The sequence below is a fragment of the Nerophis lumbriciformis genome, linkage group LG31, assembly GCF_033978685.3.
Source record: "Nerophis lumbriciformis linkage group LG31, RoL_Nlum_v2.1, whole genome shotgun sequence".
NCBI classification, from domain to species: Eukaryota; Metazoa; Chordata; class Actinopteri; order Syngnathiformes; family Syngnathidae; genus Nerophis; species Nerophis lumbriciformis.
Window position 1 is genome coordinate 1,634,224 of NC_084578.2, and position 19,393 is coordinate 1,653,616.

Here is a 19,393-nt window from a genome sequence, read left to right on the forward strand (position 1 = left end):
AAAAGTACGTAATTTAACAAGATTAAAGTCAAAAAAATATATTGTGAAAAAAAAAAAAAAATTTTTAATTTTTTTTAGAAAAAAGTTTTCATTTTAAGAAATAAGTACGCCATTTGACATGGAAGTCAAATACTAAAAAAAAAAGTTATTTAATTTTTTTTTTTAATATTGTGACAAAAAGTTGCCATACAATATTTTTGGGGAATATTGAGAGAAAAAAATGTACAAGACAAAAGTACGTAATTTAACAAGATTAAAGTCAAAAAAATATATTGTGAAAAAAAAACTTTTTTTTTTTTTTTTTTTTAGAAAAAAGTTTTCATTTTAAGAAATAAGTACGCCATTTGACATGGAAGTCAAATACTAAAAAAAAGTTATGTAATTTTTTTTTTTAATATTGTGACAAAAAGTTGCCATACAATATTTTTGGGGAATATTGAGAAAAAAAATGTACAAGACAAAAGTACGTAATTTAACAAGATTAAAGTCAAAAAAATATATTGTGAAAAAAAACAATTTTTTTTTGTTTTTGTTTTTTTAGAAAAAAGTTTTCATTTTAAGAAATAAGTACGCCATTTGACATGGAAGTCAAATACTAAAAAAAAGTTATTTAATTTTTTTTTTTAATATTGTGACAAAAAGTTGCCATACAATATTTTTGGGGAATATTGAAAAAAAAAATGTACAAGACAAAAGTACGTAATTTAACAAGATTAAAGTCAAAAAAATATATTGTGAAAAAAAAAAAAATTTTTTTTTTTTTTTTTTTTTTTAGAAAAAAGTTTTCATTTTAAGAAATAAGTACGCCATTTGACATGGAAGTCAAATACTAAAAAAAAGTTATTTAATTTTTTTTTTTAATATTGTGACAAAAGGTTGCCATACAATATTTTTGGGGAATATTGAGAAAAAAAATGTACAAGACAAAAGTACGTAATTTAACAAGATTAAAGTCAAAAAAATATATTGTGAAAAAAAACAACAATTTTTTTTTTATTTTTTTTTTTTAGAAAAAAGTTTTCATTTTAAGAAATAAGTACGCCATTTGACATGGAAGTCAAATACTAAAAAAAAGTTATTTAATTTTTTTTTTTAATATTGTGACAAAAATTTGTCATACAATATTTTTGGGGAATATTGAGAAAAAAAATGTACAAGACAAAAGTACGTAATTTAACAAGATTAAAGTCAAAAAAATATATTGTGAAAAAAAACCTTTTTTTTTTTTTTTTTTTAGAAAAAAGTTTTCATTTTAAGAAATAAGTACGCCATTTGACATGAAAGTCAAATACTAAAAAAAAGTTATGTAATTTTTTTTTTTAATATTGTGACAAAAAGTTGCCATACAATATTTTTGGGGAATATTGAGAAAAAAAAATGTACAAGACAAAAGTACGTAATTTAACAAGATTAAAGTCAAAAAAATATATTGTGAAAAAAAACAATTTTTTTTTTTTTTTTTTTTTTTTTAGAAAAAAGTTTTCATTTTAAGAAATAAGTACGCCATTTGACATGGAAGTCAAATACTAAAAAAAAGTTATTTAATTTTTTTTTTTAATATTGTGACAAAAAGTTGCCATACAATATTTTTGGGGAATATTGAAAAAAAAAATGTACAAGACAAAAGTACGTAATTTAACAAGATTAAAGTCAAAAAAATATATTGTGAAAAAAAAAAACAATTTTTTTTTTTTTTTTTTTTTTATAAAAAAGTTTTCATTTTAAGAAATAAGTACGCCATTTGACATGGAAGTCAAATACTAAAAAAAAGTTATTTCATTTTTTTTTTTAATATTGTGACAAAAAGTTGCCATACAATATTTTTGGGGAATATTGAGAAAAAAAATGTACAAGACAAAAGTACGTAATTTAACAAGATTAAAGTCAAAAAAATATATTGTGAAAAAAAACAACAATTTTTTTTTTTTTTTTTTTTTTTTTAGAAAAAAGTTTTCATTTTAAGAAATAAGTACGCCATTTGACATGGAAGTCAAATACTAAAAAAAAGTTATTAAATTTTTTTTTTTAATATTGTGACAAAAATTTGCCATACAATATTTTTGGGGAATATTGAGAAAAAAAATGTACAAGACAAAAGTACGTAATTTAACAAGATTAAAGTCAAAAAAATATATTGTGAAAAAAAACAACAATTTTTTTTTTTTTTTTTTTAGAAAAAAGTTTTCATTTTAAGAAATAAGTACGCCATTTGACATGGAAGTCAAATACTAAAAAAAAGTTATTTAATTTTTTTTTTTTAATATTGTGACAAAAATTTGTCACAAAAGACAAAAGTATGTAATTTAACAAGATTAAAGTCAAATATATTATATTAAAAAAAATTAAAACAATTTATTTTTTGAAAAAAGTTTTAATTTTAAGAAAAAAGTATGTCATTTTACATGAAAGTAAAATATATTGTGAAAAAAAAATGGCGATTTTTGGGAGAACAATTTTTGATACAAGAACTTTAGGAATATTCTGAGAAAAAATAATTGTACAAGACAAAATTATGAAATATATTATGATTTAAAAAAATGTTAAGAACTTTTTTGTAATATTGTGAGAAAACAAGTATTTTTTTTTTAGACAAATGTAATATTGTGAGAAAGAAGTGATTTTACTAAACTTGTGTGGAAATATTTTTTTAAGTTTTTGTAAGAAAAAAGTATGCCATTTTACATGATGGAAGTCAAATACATTGTGAAAAAAAGTTGCAATATCGGGAGAAAAAATTTGTGATACAAGAACTTTTAGAATATTCTGAGAAAATAAAATTACAAGACAAAATGATGTCATTTTACAATATCAAAGGCAAATGCATTATGAAAAAATGAAGAGAATACATTTTTTTAGTAATATTGTGAGAAAACAAGTATTTTTTTTAGACAAATGCAATATTGTGAGAAATAAGTGATTTTCAAAAATTGTGTGGAAATATTTTTTTAAAATATTTATAAGAAAAAAAGCATGCCATTTTACATGATGGAGGTCAGATATATTGTGACAAAAAGTTGCAATATTGGGAGAAAAGGTCGTCAAACAAGATTTTTTCGGAATATTCTGAGAAAAAAATATTTTATAAAACAAAATTATGAAATTCTACAAGATTAAAGTCAAATATATCATGAAAAAAAAATAAAAAAATTTGAAAATAACAGTTATATTGTGAGAAAAAGTTGTCATACAAACATTTGTAGGAATATTGAGAATTATGTAATTTAACAAGATTAAAGTCAAATAAATTAGGAAAAATAAGTCTTTTTTTTTTTTTTAGTTTTAATTTTAAGAAAAAAGTGTGTCACTTTACAAGATTAAGGTCAAATATATATATACACACATATATACATACAGGTAAAAGCCAGTAAATTAGAATATTTTGAAAAACTTGATTTATTTCAGTAATTGCATTCTCTGATAGTGGCCTTCAACTCTTCTGCGTTTTTGGGTCTGGTATTCTGCATCTTCCTTTTCACAATACCCCACAGATTTTCTATGGGGCTAAGGTCAGGGGAGTTGGCGGGCCAATTTAGAACAGAAATACCATGGTCTGTAAACCAGGCACGGGTAGATTTTGCGCTGTGTGCAGGCGCCAAGTCCTGTTGGAACTTGAAATCTCCATCTCCATAGAGCAGGTCAGCAGCAGGAAGCATGAAGTGCTCTAAAACTTGCTGGTAGACGGCTGCGTTGACCCTGGATCTCAGGAAACAGAGTGGACCGACACCAGCAGATGACATGGCACCCCAAACCATCACTGATGGTGGAAACTTTACACTAGACTTCAGGCAACGTGGATCCTGTGCCTCTCCTGTCTTCCTCCAGACTCTGGGACCTTGATTTCCAAAGGAAATGCAAAATTTGCTTTCGTCAGAAAACATGACTTTGGACCACTCAGCAGCAGTCCAGCTGGTGTCGGTCCACTCTGTTTCCTGAGATCCAGGGTCAACGCAGCAGTCTACCAGCAAGTTTTAGAGCACTTCATGCTTTTGGATTTTCATTTGTTGCCACTTCAAATCATCAAAATTAAATGAAATAAACATTTGAATGCATCAGTCTGTGTGCAATGAATAAATATAATGTACAAGTTACACCTTTTGAATGCAATTACTGAAATAAATCAAGTTTTTCAAAATATTCTAATTTACTGGCTTTTACCTGTATATATATATATATATATATATATATATATATATATTCTATTTGTATTTATTTCATTGTTTTTTTTTTTAAAGTTAGTTGTATTGTAGAACAATATTTCACAGCAGAAATATTTTGAGAAAAAAAGTTGACATTTTACAGGACAATTTTAGGGGAACAAAAACTTGAATAAATAAAAAGGTCCAACTAAAAAGTCCATGTGACCTTTGCACAAGGGCACTTGAATAAAGACTATGACAGAGCAGAGATATTTACAGCAACAGGAGAACTCCGTAAATACTCAAACGTCCTTCTAGTCTACGGACCATTAGAGCGGTCCACCACATTCTGACGTCGTGGCTGCATTTAGAAAGGAAAAGGCGGCTAATTGTCGGTCGTTGAGTGGTCAATTTGAACAGTCTTTTGGCTGTTTCCTGGGAATTGCAGGAGGTGTAAGAAACCCCCTGGTGTTGTAGTGTTAAGAGAAACGTGATACAATCTTTAACAATAGGCCTTTATGTGACACACCTATTGTTACACCAGCGTCTGCTAACCTGCGATGTGTCCGCTTTATCACACACACACACACACACACACACACACACACACACACACACACACACACACACACACACACACACACACACACACACACACACACACACACACACACACACACACACACACACCCATTTGTTGTCCTTCCTGTGTATCATTGAAACCTTTGATTGAAAGCGTAACAATGCAGAAAGCCGCACACAGGAACACACAAAGAGGTCTTTGTGGGTCCTGTGTTGGACAGAACCAGAAGCCGCCCAGACCCGACCAAGCACCTACTGGCACACACTTCCAGTGTGCAAGGAATAACAAAGGATGACTCAGAGGGATTTTTTGGAGAAAAGCACTCGGTTGTGTGCGTGCGTGCGTGTGTGTGTGTGTGTGTGTGTGTGTGTGTGTGTGTGTGTGTGTGTGTGTGTGTGTGTGTGTGTGTGTGTGTGTGTGTGTGTGTGTGTGTGTGTGTGTGTGTGTCACCTGGTCAAAGAGCTGCTTGCCTGTGGTGTTGGGCTGGATGGCAAACTCCAGCTCAGCATCCATGGTGGTAACGCGGACATTCGTCTGCGCAACAAAAAAAATGCAATAATTCAATTAAAAAACATTCTTGTATAATATACCTCCATCATGTAAAATGGCATGCTTTTTTTCTTATAAATATTTAAAAAAATATTTCCACACAATTCTTGAAAAATCACTTATTTCTCACAATATTGCATTTGTCTAAAAAAAAATACTTGTTTTCTCACAATATTACTAAAAAAATGTATTCTCTTCATTTTTTCATAATGCATTTGCCTTTAATATTGTAAAATGACATCATTTTGTCTTGTAATTTTATTTTCTCAGAATATTCTAAAAGTTCACAACTTTTTTCTCCCAATATTGCAACTTTTTTTCACAATGTATTTGACTTGGATCATGTAAAATGGCATACTTTTTTCTTACAAAAACTTAAAAAAATATTCCCACACAAGTTTAGTAAAATCACTTCTTTCTCTCTTTTTTCTCACAATATAACTACGTTATTTTCAAAAAAAGATATATTTTTTTTCATGATATATTTGACTTTAATCTTGTAGAATTTCATAATTTAGTTTTATAAAATATTTTTTTCTCAGAATATTCCGAAAAAATCTTGTTTGACGACCTTTTCTCCCAATATTGCAACTTTTTGTCACAATATATCTGACCTCCATCATGTAAAATGGCATGCTTTTTTTCTTATAAATATTTAAAAAAAATATTTCCACACAATTCTTGAAAAATCACTTATTTCTCACAATATTGCATTTGTCTAAAAAAAAATACTTGTTTTCTCACAATATTACTAAAAAAATGTATTCTCTTAATTTTTTCATAATGCATTTGCCTTTAATATTGTAAAATGACATCATTTTGTCTTGTAATTTTATTTTCTCAGAATATTCTAAAAGTTCACAAGTTTTTTCTCCCGATATTGCAACTTTTTTTCACAATGTATTTGACTTGGATCATGTAAAATGGCATACTATTTTCTTACAAAAACTTAAAAAAAGATTTCCACACAAGTTTAGTAAAATCACTTCTTTCTCACTTTTTTCTCACAATATAACTACGTTATTTTCAAAAAAATATATATATTTTTTCATGATATATTTGACTTTAATCTTGTAGAATTTCATAATTTAGTTTTATAAAATATTTTTTTCTCAGAATATTCCGAAAAAATCTTGTTTGACGACCTTTTCTCCCAATATTGCAACTTTTTGTCACAATATATCTGACCTCCATCATGTAAAATGGCATGCTTTTTTTTCTTATAAATATTTAACAAAATATTTCCACACAATTCTTGAAAATCACTTATTTCTCACAATATTGCATTTGTCTAAAAAAAATACTTGTTTTCTCACAATATTACTAAAAAAATGTATTCTCTTCATTTTTTCATTATGCATTTGCCTTTAATATTGTAAAATGACATCATTTTGTCTTGTAATTTTATTTTCTCAGAATATTCTAAAAGTTCACAACTTTTTTCTCCCAATATTGCAACTTTTTTTCACAATGTATTTGACTTGGATCATGTAAAATGGCATACTATTTTCTTACAAAAACTTAAAAAAAGATTTCCACACAAGTTTAGTAAAATCACTTCTTTCTCACAATATTACATTTGTCTAAAAAAAATACTTGTTTTCTCACAATATTACAAAAAAGTTCTTAACATTTCTTTTAATCATAATATATTTCATAATTTTGTCTTGTAAAATTATTTTTTCTCAGAATATTCCTAAAGTTCTTGTATCAAAAATGTTTCTCCCAAAAATCGCAACTTTTTTTCACAATATATTTTACTTTCATGTAAAATGACATACTTTTTTCTTAAAATTAAAACTTTTTTCAAGAAAAAAAATTGTTTTAATTTTTTTTAATATAATATATTTGACTTTAATCTTGTTAAATTACATACTTTTGTCTTTTGTGACAAATTTTTGTCACAATATAAAAAAAATAATTAAATAACTTTTTTTAGTATTTGACTTCCATGTAAAATTGCGTACTTATTTCTTAAAATGAAAAATTTTCTTTAAAAAAAAAAAAAATATTTTTTTTTCATAACATATTTTTGACTTTCATCTTGTTAAATTACTTACTTTTGTTTTGTATATTTATCAAAACAATTCTCAGTATTCTCCAAAAATATTATATGACAACTTTTTGTCACAATATTTAAAAAAAAATTTGATAACTTTTTTTTTAGTATTTGACTTTCATTAAAATGGTGTACTTTTTTTCTTAAAATGAAAACTTTTTTCTAAAAAGAAATAATAATAAAGAATGTATTTTTTTTCATAATATATTTGACTTTAATCTTGTTAAATTACATAATTTTGTCTTGTAAATGTATTTTTTTTTCTCAATATTCCTAAAAATTATTGTATAGCAATTTTTCTCACAATATTAAAGCCATTTTTTTTTTAGATACCGTTTTTTTTAGTATTTGACTTTTATTATGTAAAACGGCATACTTTTTTCTTAAAATTAAAACTTTAAAAAAAAAAAAAAAAAATGGTTTTAATTTTTTTTGTATAATATTATTTGCTACATAAATGACAATAAAATAATTTTTAAAGACGGGTTACAAAAGGCTGTGATGTAGTACTTTGTTATTTTGAATACATTTGCAAAAAACTCCGAAGAAAACTTTTTCATATAAAAAAATAAATGTATAAAATTTTACAATGAAAATGTAACATAACGTGGGGAAAGTGAAGCGCCGTGAATACTGATGATGTACGTGTGATTTTGACGTTTTTTTATTTTTAAGAAATTTGCCAAAATTATTGAAAAAACATATTTACATTGTCATTATGAGGTATTGTGTGTAGAATTTTGAGGAAAAAAAATAATTTATTAGATTTTCTAGTAAGGCTGTAGCATAAAAGCGAAGCGCCATGAATACTTATGTACATGTGATTTTTAATGTTTTTATTTTTTTTTAGAAATTTGCCAAAATTATTGCAAAAACATGTTTACACTGCCATTATGAGGTATTGTGTGTAGAATTTTGAGGGAAAAAATTATGTATTCGATTTTCTAGTAAGGCTGTAACAAAAGTGAAGCACCGTGAATACTTATGTACATGTGATTTTTAAGTTGTTTTTTTAGAAATTTGCCAAGATTATTGCAAAAACATGTTTACACTGTCATTATGGGGTATTGTGTGTAGAATTATGAGGACAAAAATTAATTAATTCCATTATGGAATAAGGCTGTAACATACAATGTTGTAATCATTTTCTGTTTTGTTTTTGTTTTTTTTTTGCAAGGGAGGGGTGAGAAACATTTTGGTAATGTCATGAGAAAAAAGTATTTTATTTAATTTTTTTTAGAAAAATGCAATATTGTGAGAAACAAATCATTTTACAAGAATTGTGTGTAAATATTTAAAAATATATATATTTGAAGAAAAAAAGTATGTCATTTTACATGATGAAAGTCAAATACTAAAAAATGAATTATATGAATTAATTATATATATAATTATATGTATATTCATTATATACAGTGTTAAAATACTATTTATAACATTCACATATTCATCAACCTAATAAACACAAAGCAATCCAACACTTAGGAGAGAAATGTACAAGCAATTGAAAAGACATTCACATACAACCAAAAATGAATAAAAGCTACAATATAAATAATAATAATAATAATAATAATAATAATAATAATTTTTAACCCAAACATTTTTCTAAAAAATAAAAAAAAATAGCGAAACACTTTTTATTTTATTTTTTAATCCCTTCTAAATAATGAATTGATTTAGAATTTAAATAAACAAAAATGCGTTTTGGTTGTGAATCGATTATTTTTAGCACCTCTATAATAATAATAATAATATAATTATAGTTGTTTCATGTTTTTAATCCAAAACATTATTTTTTTTTTTTTATGCAAAAAATGTATATATATTTTTAATCTATTTAAAATTATGAATCGATTAAGAATGGGAATAAATAAAAATCATGATTTGCACACCACAGTATGAATAATAATAGTGATGTCAATAATAGTTGGTTCATGTTTTTAATACAAAACATTTTTCTTAAAAAAATTTAAATAAAAAATATATTTTTTAAATCCAATCTTGAAAATTATGAATCGAAAGAAATTAAAATTGCTATTTGGATGTGAATCGGTTTTTTGAGCACCCAAGTTACAAAAATAGTTGTTTCTTGTTTTTTAAGACAAAACATTTTTCTTTAAAAAAAAAAATGAACAAAAAATTTAAAAAAATGTTTTAAATTCATTCTCCAAAATTATGACTCAATTAACAAAAAAAAAGAAATAAAAGCAATTAGGCTGTGAATCCATTTTTACACCCCACTATAAATAATATCAATATTGGTTATTTGTTTTTGATTAGGATTTTTATTCAGAACATTTAAAACAAAAAAAAAACTAAACTACTATTTCATAAAATAGATTCTTGATAATGACGAATCTACAAAAACAATGCACTAGTTGATGCTAATATACATTGGCTTCGCTATCGACATGCTACTGGTTAGCTTTGGCCATTTCAACACCTGCAAATGTGTTCATGAAAACTACAACTAAGATGCACGTTACAATCAAACCGCTGGAGTGTAATGAGCACAATGCCTGCAGGACTAACACTTTTTAGGACACAACAAGACACCATCGAGTGTATTCTACCTTCTTGGCTTTGTGATTGCAACTTAATACTTGCAAATGAGACTCAGAAATGTGATCATGAAACAAGACACAACTGGACGGCACTTATTATAATCAGCTCCCTTTTAAATGTTGCAATACAAATTACTTAATCAACAAAAACAATATTTATTAATAAGTATTTAATAAATTAATTATTTAATTCATCAATCCATCCATTTTCTACCGCTTATTCCCTTCGGGGTCGCTGGAGCCTATCTCAGCTACAATCGGGCGGAAGGCGGGGTACATCCTGGACAAGTCGCCACCTCATCACAGGGCCAACACAGATAGACAGACAACATTCACACTCACATTCACACACTAGGGACCATTTAGTGTTGCCAATCAACTTATCCCCAGGTGCATGTCTTTGGAGGTGGGAGGAAGCCGGAGTACCCGGAGGGAACCCACGCATTCAATTAATAATAGTTTATTAATAATGAGATTTATTAGCACACACAAAAGTACTCAAATTTGGTATCGTTGAGGACCGGTATCGACTCCCAGATACCATGCTTGGACACGTGTAAACTGTAATACTTTTTTTGTGTCCTGTGTGTGTGTGTGTGTGTGTGTGTGTGAGCGGGGCCATATGTTGCCTTAATTCAAGGTCACTATGTGTGTATGCTTCACTGCAGCTTGTTGATAAGGTTTCCACGGTAGCAAACAAAGGGGGGGGGGGGGGGGGGTCACATCATCAGCCAATCAATGAGACAGGAAGCTCTTCCTGTTAGTCTGTGCTTGCAATGTGAGGATTAACTCTAGCACACAGTAACTATTGTTCTTTGACACCAATATTTTTAATAGCAATGCTAATCATAAACTTCAAAATCATCTATCAATCACTAATCATCAAGATGTGAAATGTCAATTCTTTAACTTTTTATTTTATTTTATCTCGCCCTCTTCCTGGTCTGACCGCACGCGCCCGCACCCGCACACGTCCGCCCGCCCGCACGCGTCCGCCCGCCCGCGCCCGCCCGCGCCCGCCCGCACCCGCACGCGCCCGCCCGCCCGCACCCGCACGCGCCCGCACGCAACCGCCCGCCCGCCCGCACCCGCACGCGCCCGCACGCACCCGCCCACACGCGCCCGCGCTGAGATGATGTGTATTATCTTATGGAATGAAATTACTGCCAAAACTCCAAAAACACACAAAAAATGTTCCACAAACACACAAAAGAAAGCAAGTTAGTAGTATTGAGAGAAACAAGTTATTTTACTAGAATTGTGTGTAAATATTTAAAAATATATAATTTTAAGAAAAAAGTTTTCATTTTAAGAAAAAAGTAAGGCACTTTACATGATGTAAGTCAAATATATTGCAAAAAAAAAAAGGTAATTTATATAAAAAGTTGCAATATTGTGAGAAAAAGTTGTCATACAAGAATTAAAACAAACAAACAAGACAAATGTATATAATTTTACAAAATTAAATTTTAATATTTTATGAAAATAATTACTTACATTTATTTTGAAAAATTGTGAGAAAAAAGTATTTAAAAAAACCCCCGCAACATTGTGAGAAATAAGTTATTTTTCAAAGTTTTGCTTTTAAGAAAAAAGTACCGTATTTTCCGCACTATTAGCCGCACCTAAAAACCACAAATTTACTCAAAAGCTGACAGTGCGGCTTTTAACCCGGTGCGCTTTATATATGGATTAATATTAAGATTCATTTTCATAAAGTTTCGGTCTCGCAACTACGGTAAACAGCCGCCATCTTTTTTCCCCGTAGAAGAGGAAGTGCTTCTTCTTCTACGCAAGCAACCGCCAAGGTAAGCACCCGCCCCCATAGAAGAGGAAGCGCTTCTTCTTCTACTGTAAGCAACCACCCGCCCGCGTAGAAGAAGAAGAAGAAGCGCGCGGATATTACGTTTCATTTCCTTTGTGTGTTTACATCTGTAAAGACCACAAAATGGCTCCTACTAAGCGACAGGTTTCCGGTTCATGAAAAGACGCAATCTCTCCATCCGCACACGGACTACTATTTCACAGCAACTGCCTAAAGACTTTCAAGAAAAGCTGGCTACTTTCCGTGCATATTGTAAAAACAAGATAGCTGAAAAAAAGATCCGACCAGAGAACATTATCAACATGGACGAGGTTCCACTGACTTTCGATATTCCTGTGAACCGCACTGTGGATACAACGGGAGCACGTACGGTGAATATTCGCACCACAGGGAATGAGAAGTCATCCTTCACTGTGGTTCTAGCTTGCCATGCTAATGGCCAGAAACTTCCACCCATGGTGATATTCAAAAGGAAGACCTTGCCAAAAGAGACCTTTCCAGCCGGCGTCATCATAAAAGCTAACTCGAAGGGATGGATGGATGAAGAAAAGATGAGCGAGTGGTTAAGGGAAGTTTACGCGAAGAGGCCGGGTGGCTTTTTTCACGCAGCTCCGTCCATGTTGATATACGACTCCATGCGCGCCCACATCACGCTGGTTTTTAATATATTATTAAAGTTTGACTGACCTATCTGTTTTTTTGACATTCCCTTTAGCGCAGTTAGATGCGGCTTATAACACGGGGCGGCTTATATGTGGACAAAGTTTTGAAATATGCCGTTCATTGAAGGCGCGGCTTATAACCCAGGGCGGCTTATGGTGCGGAAAATACGGTAAGTAAGAATTTGCAAGTAGAAAAGCACATTTCTTCAAGTTAACACTTTTGGCACTTTTTGTTTCTCACCGGCAGGACCCGTAACTCGCACTCTACCACGACAGGTGGCGCTGCCGAGTCAATTTAAGGCAGCGCCTGATCTGCGACAGTGTCGTCAATTACATAAGTAACGCCTGGTGGAATGGTAACACAAAGATACCCTATTTTACAGTCTATAGAGCAGAAGCCACTACATTTTAGAATTAAAAATAAATGTTTCCATGTATTAGTCGCACCGGACTATCAGTCGCAGATATATATACCTTGTGTAATGAGTTAGAAATATTCTGTAAATGTTTATTTACATACCTTAATTGTTTCCAAAACGGTGACTGTCACACGGCAGTAAAACGGCAGATCGAACAAAACAGAAGTCATGGTCATGGACCAACTAGCTGCGCAAGCTAGCTCTCCAATCAGCTAAACAGACTCAATAACTCCACGGTGACGCTTTGGTGATTTTACTGAGGAATTTGTGAAAGTGAAACAACACAAAAAGAATGTCATTGTAAGTTAATAATACTAACACAGACACTTGTAAACCCGTTAGCATATTAGCTAATGACGCTTGATTACGTTACCATAGCAGGCACAAATATACACTCTTACAGACATCACACATGAGAAGGTTTAGTAGGTATGAATGGTTTTAGTTATATTGTAAACCTTACAAACGTTGCTTGGAATGATGAATGAAGAATCCATACGAGTAGGAATGACAATTCTACTTCCGGCACCTGCAGTAAGCAAACTTGTCCAAAAGATGGCGCCATAGCACAAACAACAACACGACTTTTCAGTGTGTATTCTTGTTTTTTTGAAAGCTATTCCCATTATGGTCGTCAGCAAAGAAAAGTCCATAAATTAGCCGCACCGTGTTATAATCCGCATGGTTCAAAGTGTAAGACAAAAGTAACGGCTTATAGTCCGGACTTTACGGTAGGTTCAGGTGCAGGTCTTTAATGAGCAAACTGCTTGGACTCCATGTGTGACTGCTGGAGAAAGCTGAATACCGTTGAAGGATCATTCATTTTCCCGACGGTCAATGAAGAACAGTTCTTCGAACACTCGTCCTTAATCTGGATGACGGCGGTGAAAGAGCTTGTCGGGCATCTCAGAGACTCGAACAGACGCGGTGAAGTGGTCCATGGGGATTATCCGGATTGTCTAGTGGGTTAGCGGGGAAAGAGTGAGGAGTTACAGCATGGAAGAAAGGCTACAAAGTCGGTGGTTCCACAAGGCTGTGGATAGGATACAAGACGTGTGTCATACGACGAGTTTGTGCAGTGAGTCCTTCTGGGGACTTTAGGACCACCCGGTGACTCTGTTTGTGTGTACCAGTCCGCACTCAGACAGCCATCATTAAAAGCCCCTTGCTGCTAAGCTGCTTAACAGGCTTGGAGGGCAACAGCGGCCATGTTAACTTCTTCACCTATGATACAAAAAAAAGATTGAAAAAAAATGCGGTTGTGGAACTTAGCGGCGATACAAATCAGGCTGATGCCTCGGTAGTTGTCTGGTTTCAGGAGGTCTCCAGATTTGGATGATGTAGGAGAGAGACCACAGGTCAGGTAGCTTGTTGCCTAGCAAGGCAAACCTGCAGAACTCAAGCAAGATGTTGTCGAGACCACACTTCTTTAGGACCTCGGGAGATATTCCATCCGGCCCAGCAACCTTACCCCGGATTTCCACTGAATGCCTAACAGCCACGGAACCGGCAAACGCCAGGCAGCGGACTCTTTCCGTTTTTTGTCAAGTCAAATGTATCCGTTTCCACCGCCCCCCGAACGTCAGCAACATGCCGTTGCCGTTCCGCATTACAAGTCAGGCTGATGCCTCGATAGTTGTCTGGTTTCTAGAGGTCTCCAGATTTGGATGATGTAGGAGAGAGACCACAGCTCAGGTAGCTTGTTGCCTAGCAAGGCAAACTTGCAGAACTCAAGCAAGATGTTGTCGAGACCACACTTCTTTAGGACCTCGGGAGATATGCCGTCCGGCCCAGCAACCTTACCCCGGATTTCCACTGAATGCCAAACAGCCACGGAACCGGCAAACGCCAGGCAGCGGACTCTTTCCGTTTTTTGTCAAGTCAAATGTATCCGTTTTCACCGCCCACCCGAACGTCAGCAACATGCCGTTGCCGTTCCGCATTACAAGTCAGGCTGATGCCTCGATAGTTGTCTGGTTTCAGGAGGTCTCCAGATTTGGATGATGTAGGAGAGAGACCACAGCTCAGGTAGCTTGTTGCCTAGCAAGGCAAACTTGCAGAACTCAAGCAAGATGTTGTCGAGACCACACTTCCTTAGGACCTCGGGAGATATGCCGTCCGGCCCAGCAACCTTACCCCGGATTTCCACTGAATGCCAAACAGCCACGGAACCGGCAAACGCCAGGCAGCGGACTCTTTCCGTTTTTTGTCAAGTCAAATGTATCCGCTTCCACCGCCCCCCCGAACGTCAGCAACATGCCGTTGCCGTTCCGCATTACAAGTCAGGCTGATGCCTCGATAGTTGTCTGGTTTCTAGAGGTCTCCAGATTTGGATGATGTAGGAGAGAGACCACAGCTCAGGTAGCTTGTTGCCTAGCAAGGCAAACTTGCAGAACTCAAGCAAGATGTTGTCGAGACCACACTTCTTTAGGACCTCGGGAGATATGCCGTCCGGCCCAGCAACCTTACCCCGGATTTCCACTGAATGCCAAACAGCCACGGAACCGGCAAACGCCAGGCAGCGGACTCTTTCCGTTTTTTGTCAAGTCAAATGTATCCGTTTCCACCGCCCCCCGAACGTCAGCAACATGCCGTTGCCGTTCCGCATTACAAGTCAGGCTGATGCCTCGATAGTTGTCTGGTTTCAAGAGGTCTCCAGATTTGGATGATGTAGGAGAGAGACCACAGGTCAGGTAGCTTGTTGCCTAGCAAGGCAAACCTGCAGAACTCAAGCAAGATGTTGTTGAGACCACACTTCTTTAGGACCTCGGGAGATATGCCTTCCGGCCCAGCAACCTTACCCCGGATTTCCACTGAATGCCAAACAGCCACGGAACCGGCAAACGCCAGGCAGCGGACTCTTTCCGTTTTTTGTCAAGTCAAATGTATCCGTTTCCACCGCCCCCCGAACGTCAGCAACATGCCGTTGCCGTTCCGCATTACAAGTCAGGCTGATGCCTCGATAGTTGTCTGGTTTCAAGAGGTCTCCAGATTTGGATGATGTAGGAGAGAGACCACAGCTCAGGTAGCTTGTTGCCTAGCAAGGCAAACCTGCAGAACTCAAGCAAGATGTTGTCGAGACCACACTTCTTTAGGACCTCAAGGGGTATGCCCTCCAGGCCAGCACCCTTACCCCGGATTTCTACTGAATGCCAAACGGCCGCGGCCTGGCACACACCAGGTGGAGGAATCTTTCCGTTTTCATTAAAGTCAAATGTATCTGTTTCCACCGCACCTGGAACGTCAGCAACATGCCGTTTCCGTTCTGCATTCCAGCACTAAAGACACGCAGAGCCTTTATTTCTGCCCGACGCCGCTACAAATCCCTTCAATTTAGCCAAAATCTGCTAGTGTCGGACAGGAAGTCATGCACAAACACAACTTAAAGTATCCGGTTTAAATTTAAAATCAAATACTCCGTGTTAGGGCGGATGGTATTTTAAACTTTGCAAGGTCCTAATGAAGTCAACTTGTCAAAGGTTTTCAGACCTCATTTCATCTTGTTGACACAAGTGGATGAGGACATGCTGATTCTGGAGGTCCAAAATCAAAGAATAATGTACAGGCATAATCCAGGCAGCTATATGGGGATATGCGGGTCTGTGTCAAATATCAGCTGGTACGGTAGAGATGCGCGGTTTGCGGACACAACCGCGGAGTCCGCGGATTATCCGCGGATTATCCGCGGGTCGGGCGGTTGAAATAAAAAAATAAAAAAAGATTTTAAATAGATTCAGGCGGGTGGCAGTTAAACCAATTGTGAAATATATATACATAGTTAAATGTTGTTACCCACATACGAAAAACGAGCAGGCACCTGCAGCATATGCCACAACATAAGAAGAAAAAAAAAAAGAGATGGACACTTTTACGGAGCGGAGAAGGGACGCCTCGCCGGGGTCCGGGACCGAGGCCCCTTCCCCCGAGAGGGCCCCACCGGGAGCCGTAGCTGAGGCGATCCGCGAGAAGGGCCCGACGCACGTCCAGGGTCACCACCGCGCCCACCGCACCGACACCCCGCCTCGTCCGCCTTCGCCGCGGCCGGCGTCACGCGCAGCAGGTAAGCAGCTTACCTGCCCGCCACCCCCGTTGCCGGGGGCGCGTAACAGGGGTCACTCCGCGCGCAGTGCGCTCACGAAAGGGGTGGGGCTCACCCTGGTGAGCCGAGTGGGCCACTTTTGGTAAGCAGAACTGGCGCTGCGGGATGAACCGAACGCCGGGTTAAGGCGCCCGATGCCGACGCTCATCAGACCCCAGAAAAGGTGTTGGTTGATATAGACAGCAGGACGGTGGCCATGGAAGTCGGAACCCGCTAAGGAGTGTGTAACAACCCACCTGCCGAATCAACTAGCCCTGAAAATGGATGGCGCCGGCAGCGAGAGCCGCGAGGGCTAGGCCGCGACGAGTAGGATGGCCGCCGCGGTGCGCGCTGAAGCCTCGGGAGCGAGCCCGGGTGGAGCCGCCGCGGGTGCGAGGGACATCGCACCTCCACGCGCTTGGAGGTGCGCTCAGCCCGGCTCCCAGATGATTGCGCACTGGTGTGCGTCTGGGCCGTGACAGCGTGGCACGCATTGTCTCTGCTGCATTGGATCAGTCTCCTTTCTTTAACAGGCAAAAGCTTTATAACCTCACTAATGCCTTGCATCGTCTATATTAGATATATAACAACGGGCGGGTGCGGTCTTGATTAAATGTTAGTTCGGGTGGATGCGGATGGTTGACGACTTTTGTGATGCGGTTGCGGATGAAATAATTGCCTATCCGCGCATCTCTAGTGTGTATGTTGTTCGTCCCATGGGGACGAGCAACATGTGCAATATGGATCAATAACGTAGGACATCTAATGAAAAGCACGGCTCACACGCAAACACTAACTAACTCACCCAGGAGGGAATAAAAATGTGATATTATTATGGGATGTCGCAACACACCGCAGCCCTTATTATTTTCCCATCAGGTGAAGAGGAAACGATCAAGTTGCTTCTGTGTGAGGCGTTGTGTTGCAGGCTTTTATCAAATGAAACAGGAGATAAAGATAAGCGGGGACAAGGCCAGCACATTCATGTGTGTCTAAATGCCTTTCAACATCCCGCCACGGGGACGCCATTAAAAGGCCACCTGAGGGGGTGCGCCGTGGCGCGGACTCGCTGTTGCAGGAGACAAGAGGGCCAACAAAGACCAGGACTTTGGTGGGAGGGGGCCTCACCTGCTACGCGGCTAACGAACTAGCAGACATGTTTTTCACAGGCGTAGCTACACAATGCACAGAGTGGGCAGTGAAAGGGCGCCGTGTATGTGTGTGTGTGTGTGTGTGTGTGTGTGTGTGTGTGAGGTCAGGGATATAATGTAACCAGAGTGGGAGTTCCCCTTAAGGCGGCTTGGGTGTCCAAGGTGAACAAAGTGCCTCTCTCTCCTTCTGGCTTTGAGTGACGCTTTCTCCACACCCGCCCACCCTGACCACCTTGTTTCTCACTCATGTTTGGCCAACACAAAGAGAAGGTAGTCAGTGAAGGCTGCAGAACATAGAGCTGGGGTATGGCTGAAAACTGTATCACGATATACAGGTAAAAGCCAGTAAATTAGAATATTTTGAAAAACTTGATTTATTTCAGTAATTGCATTCAAAAGGTGTAACTTGTACATTATATTTATTCATTGCACACAGACTGATGCATTCAAATGTTTATTTCATTTAATTTTGATGATTTGAAGTGGCAACAAATGAAAATCCAAAATTCCGTGTGTCACAAAATTAGAATATTACTTAAGGCTAATACAAAAAAGGGATTTTTAGAAATGTTGGCCAACTGAAAAGTATGAAAATGAAAAATATGAGCATGTACAATACTCAATACTTGGTTGGAGCTCCTTTTGCCTCAATTACTGCGTTAATGCGGCGTGGCATGGAGTCCATGAGTTTCTGGCACTGCTCAGGTGTTATGAGAGCCCAGGTTGCTCTGATAGTGGCCTTCAACTCTTCTGCGTTTTTGGGTCTGGCATTCTGCATCTTCCTTTTCACAATACCCCACAGATTTTCTATGGGGCTAAGGTCAGGGGAGTTGGCGGGCCAATTTAGAACAGAAATACCATGGTCCGTAAACCAGGCACGGGTAGATTTTGCGCTGTGTGCAGGCGCCAAGTCCTGTTGGAACTTGAAATCTCCATCTCCATAGAGCAGGTCAGCAGCAGGAAGCATGAAGTGCTCTAAAACTTGCTGGTAGACGGCTGCGTTGACCCTGGATCTCAGGAAACAGAGTGGACCGACACCAGCAGATGACATGGCACCCCAAACCATCACTGATGGTGGAAACTTTACACTAGACTTCAGGCAACGTGGATCCTGTGCCTCTCCTGTCTTCCTCCAGACTCTGGGACCTCGATTTCCAAAGGAAATGCAAAATTTGTTTTCGTCAGAAAACATGACTTTGGACCACTCAGCAGCAGTCCAGCTCTTTTTTTCCTTAGCCCAGGTGAGACGCTTTTCGCGCTGTTTCTTGGTCAACAGTGGCTTGACACGAGGTATGCGGCAGTTGAAACCCATGTCTTTCAAGCGTCTCTTGGTGGTGGATCTTGAAGCACTGACTCCAGCAGCT

The 19,393-nt window shown here is 36.3% G+C and overlaps 1 protein-coding gene across 2 annotated transcripts in view; it reads right to left on the minus strand.

Annotated features, from left to right (window-relative positions):
* LOC133574081 (radixin-like) overlaps positions 1 to 19,393 on the minus strand; it is a 61,462-nt gene that overhangs the window by 25,645 nt on the left and 16,424 nt on the right. For both annotated transcript variants that reach the window (XM_061926118.2, XM_061926119.2), the window contains exon 3: positions 5,170 to 5,253. In XM_061926118.2, the coding sequence (XP_061782102.1) occupies positions 5,170 to 5,253 (84 nt within the window). The remainder of the gene's footprint in view (positions 1 to 5,169; positions 5,254 to 19,393) is intronic.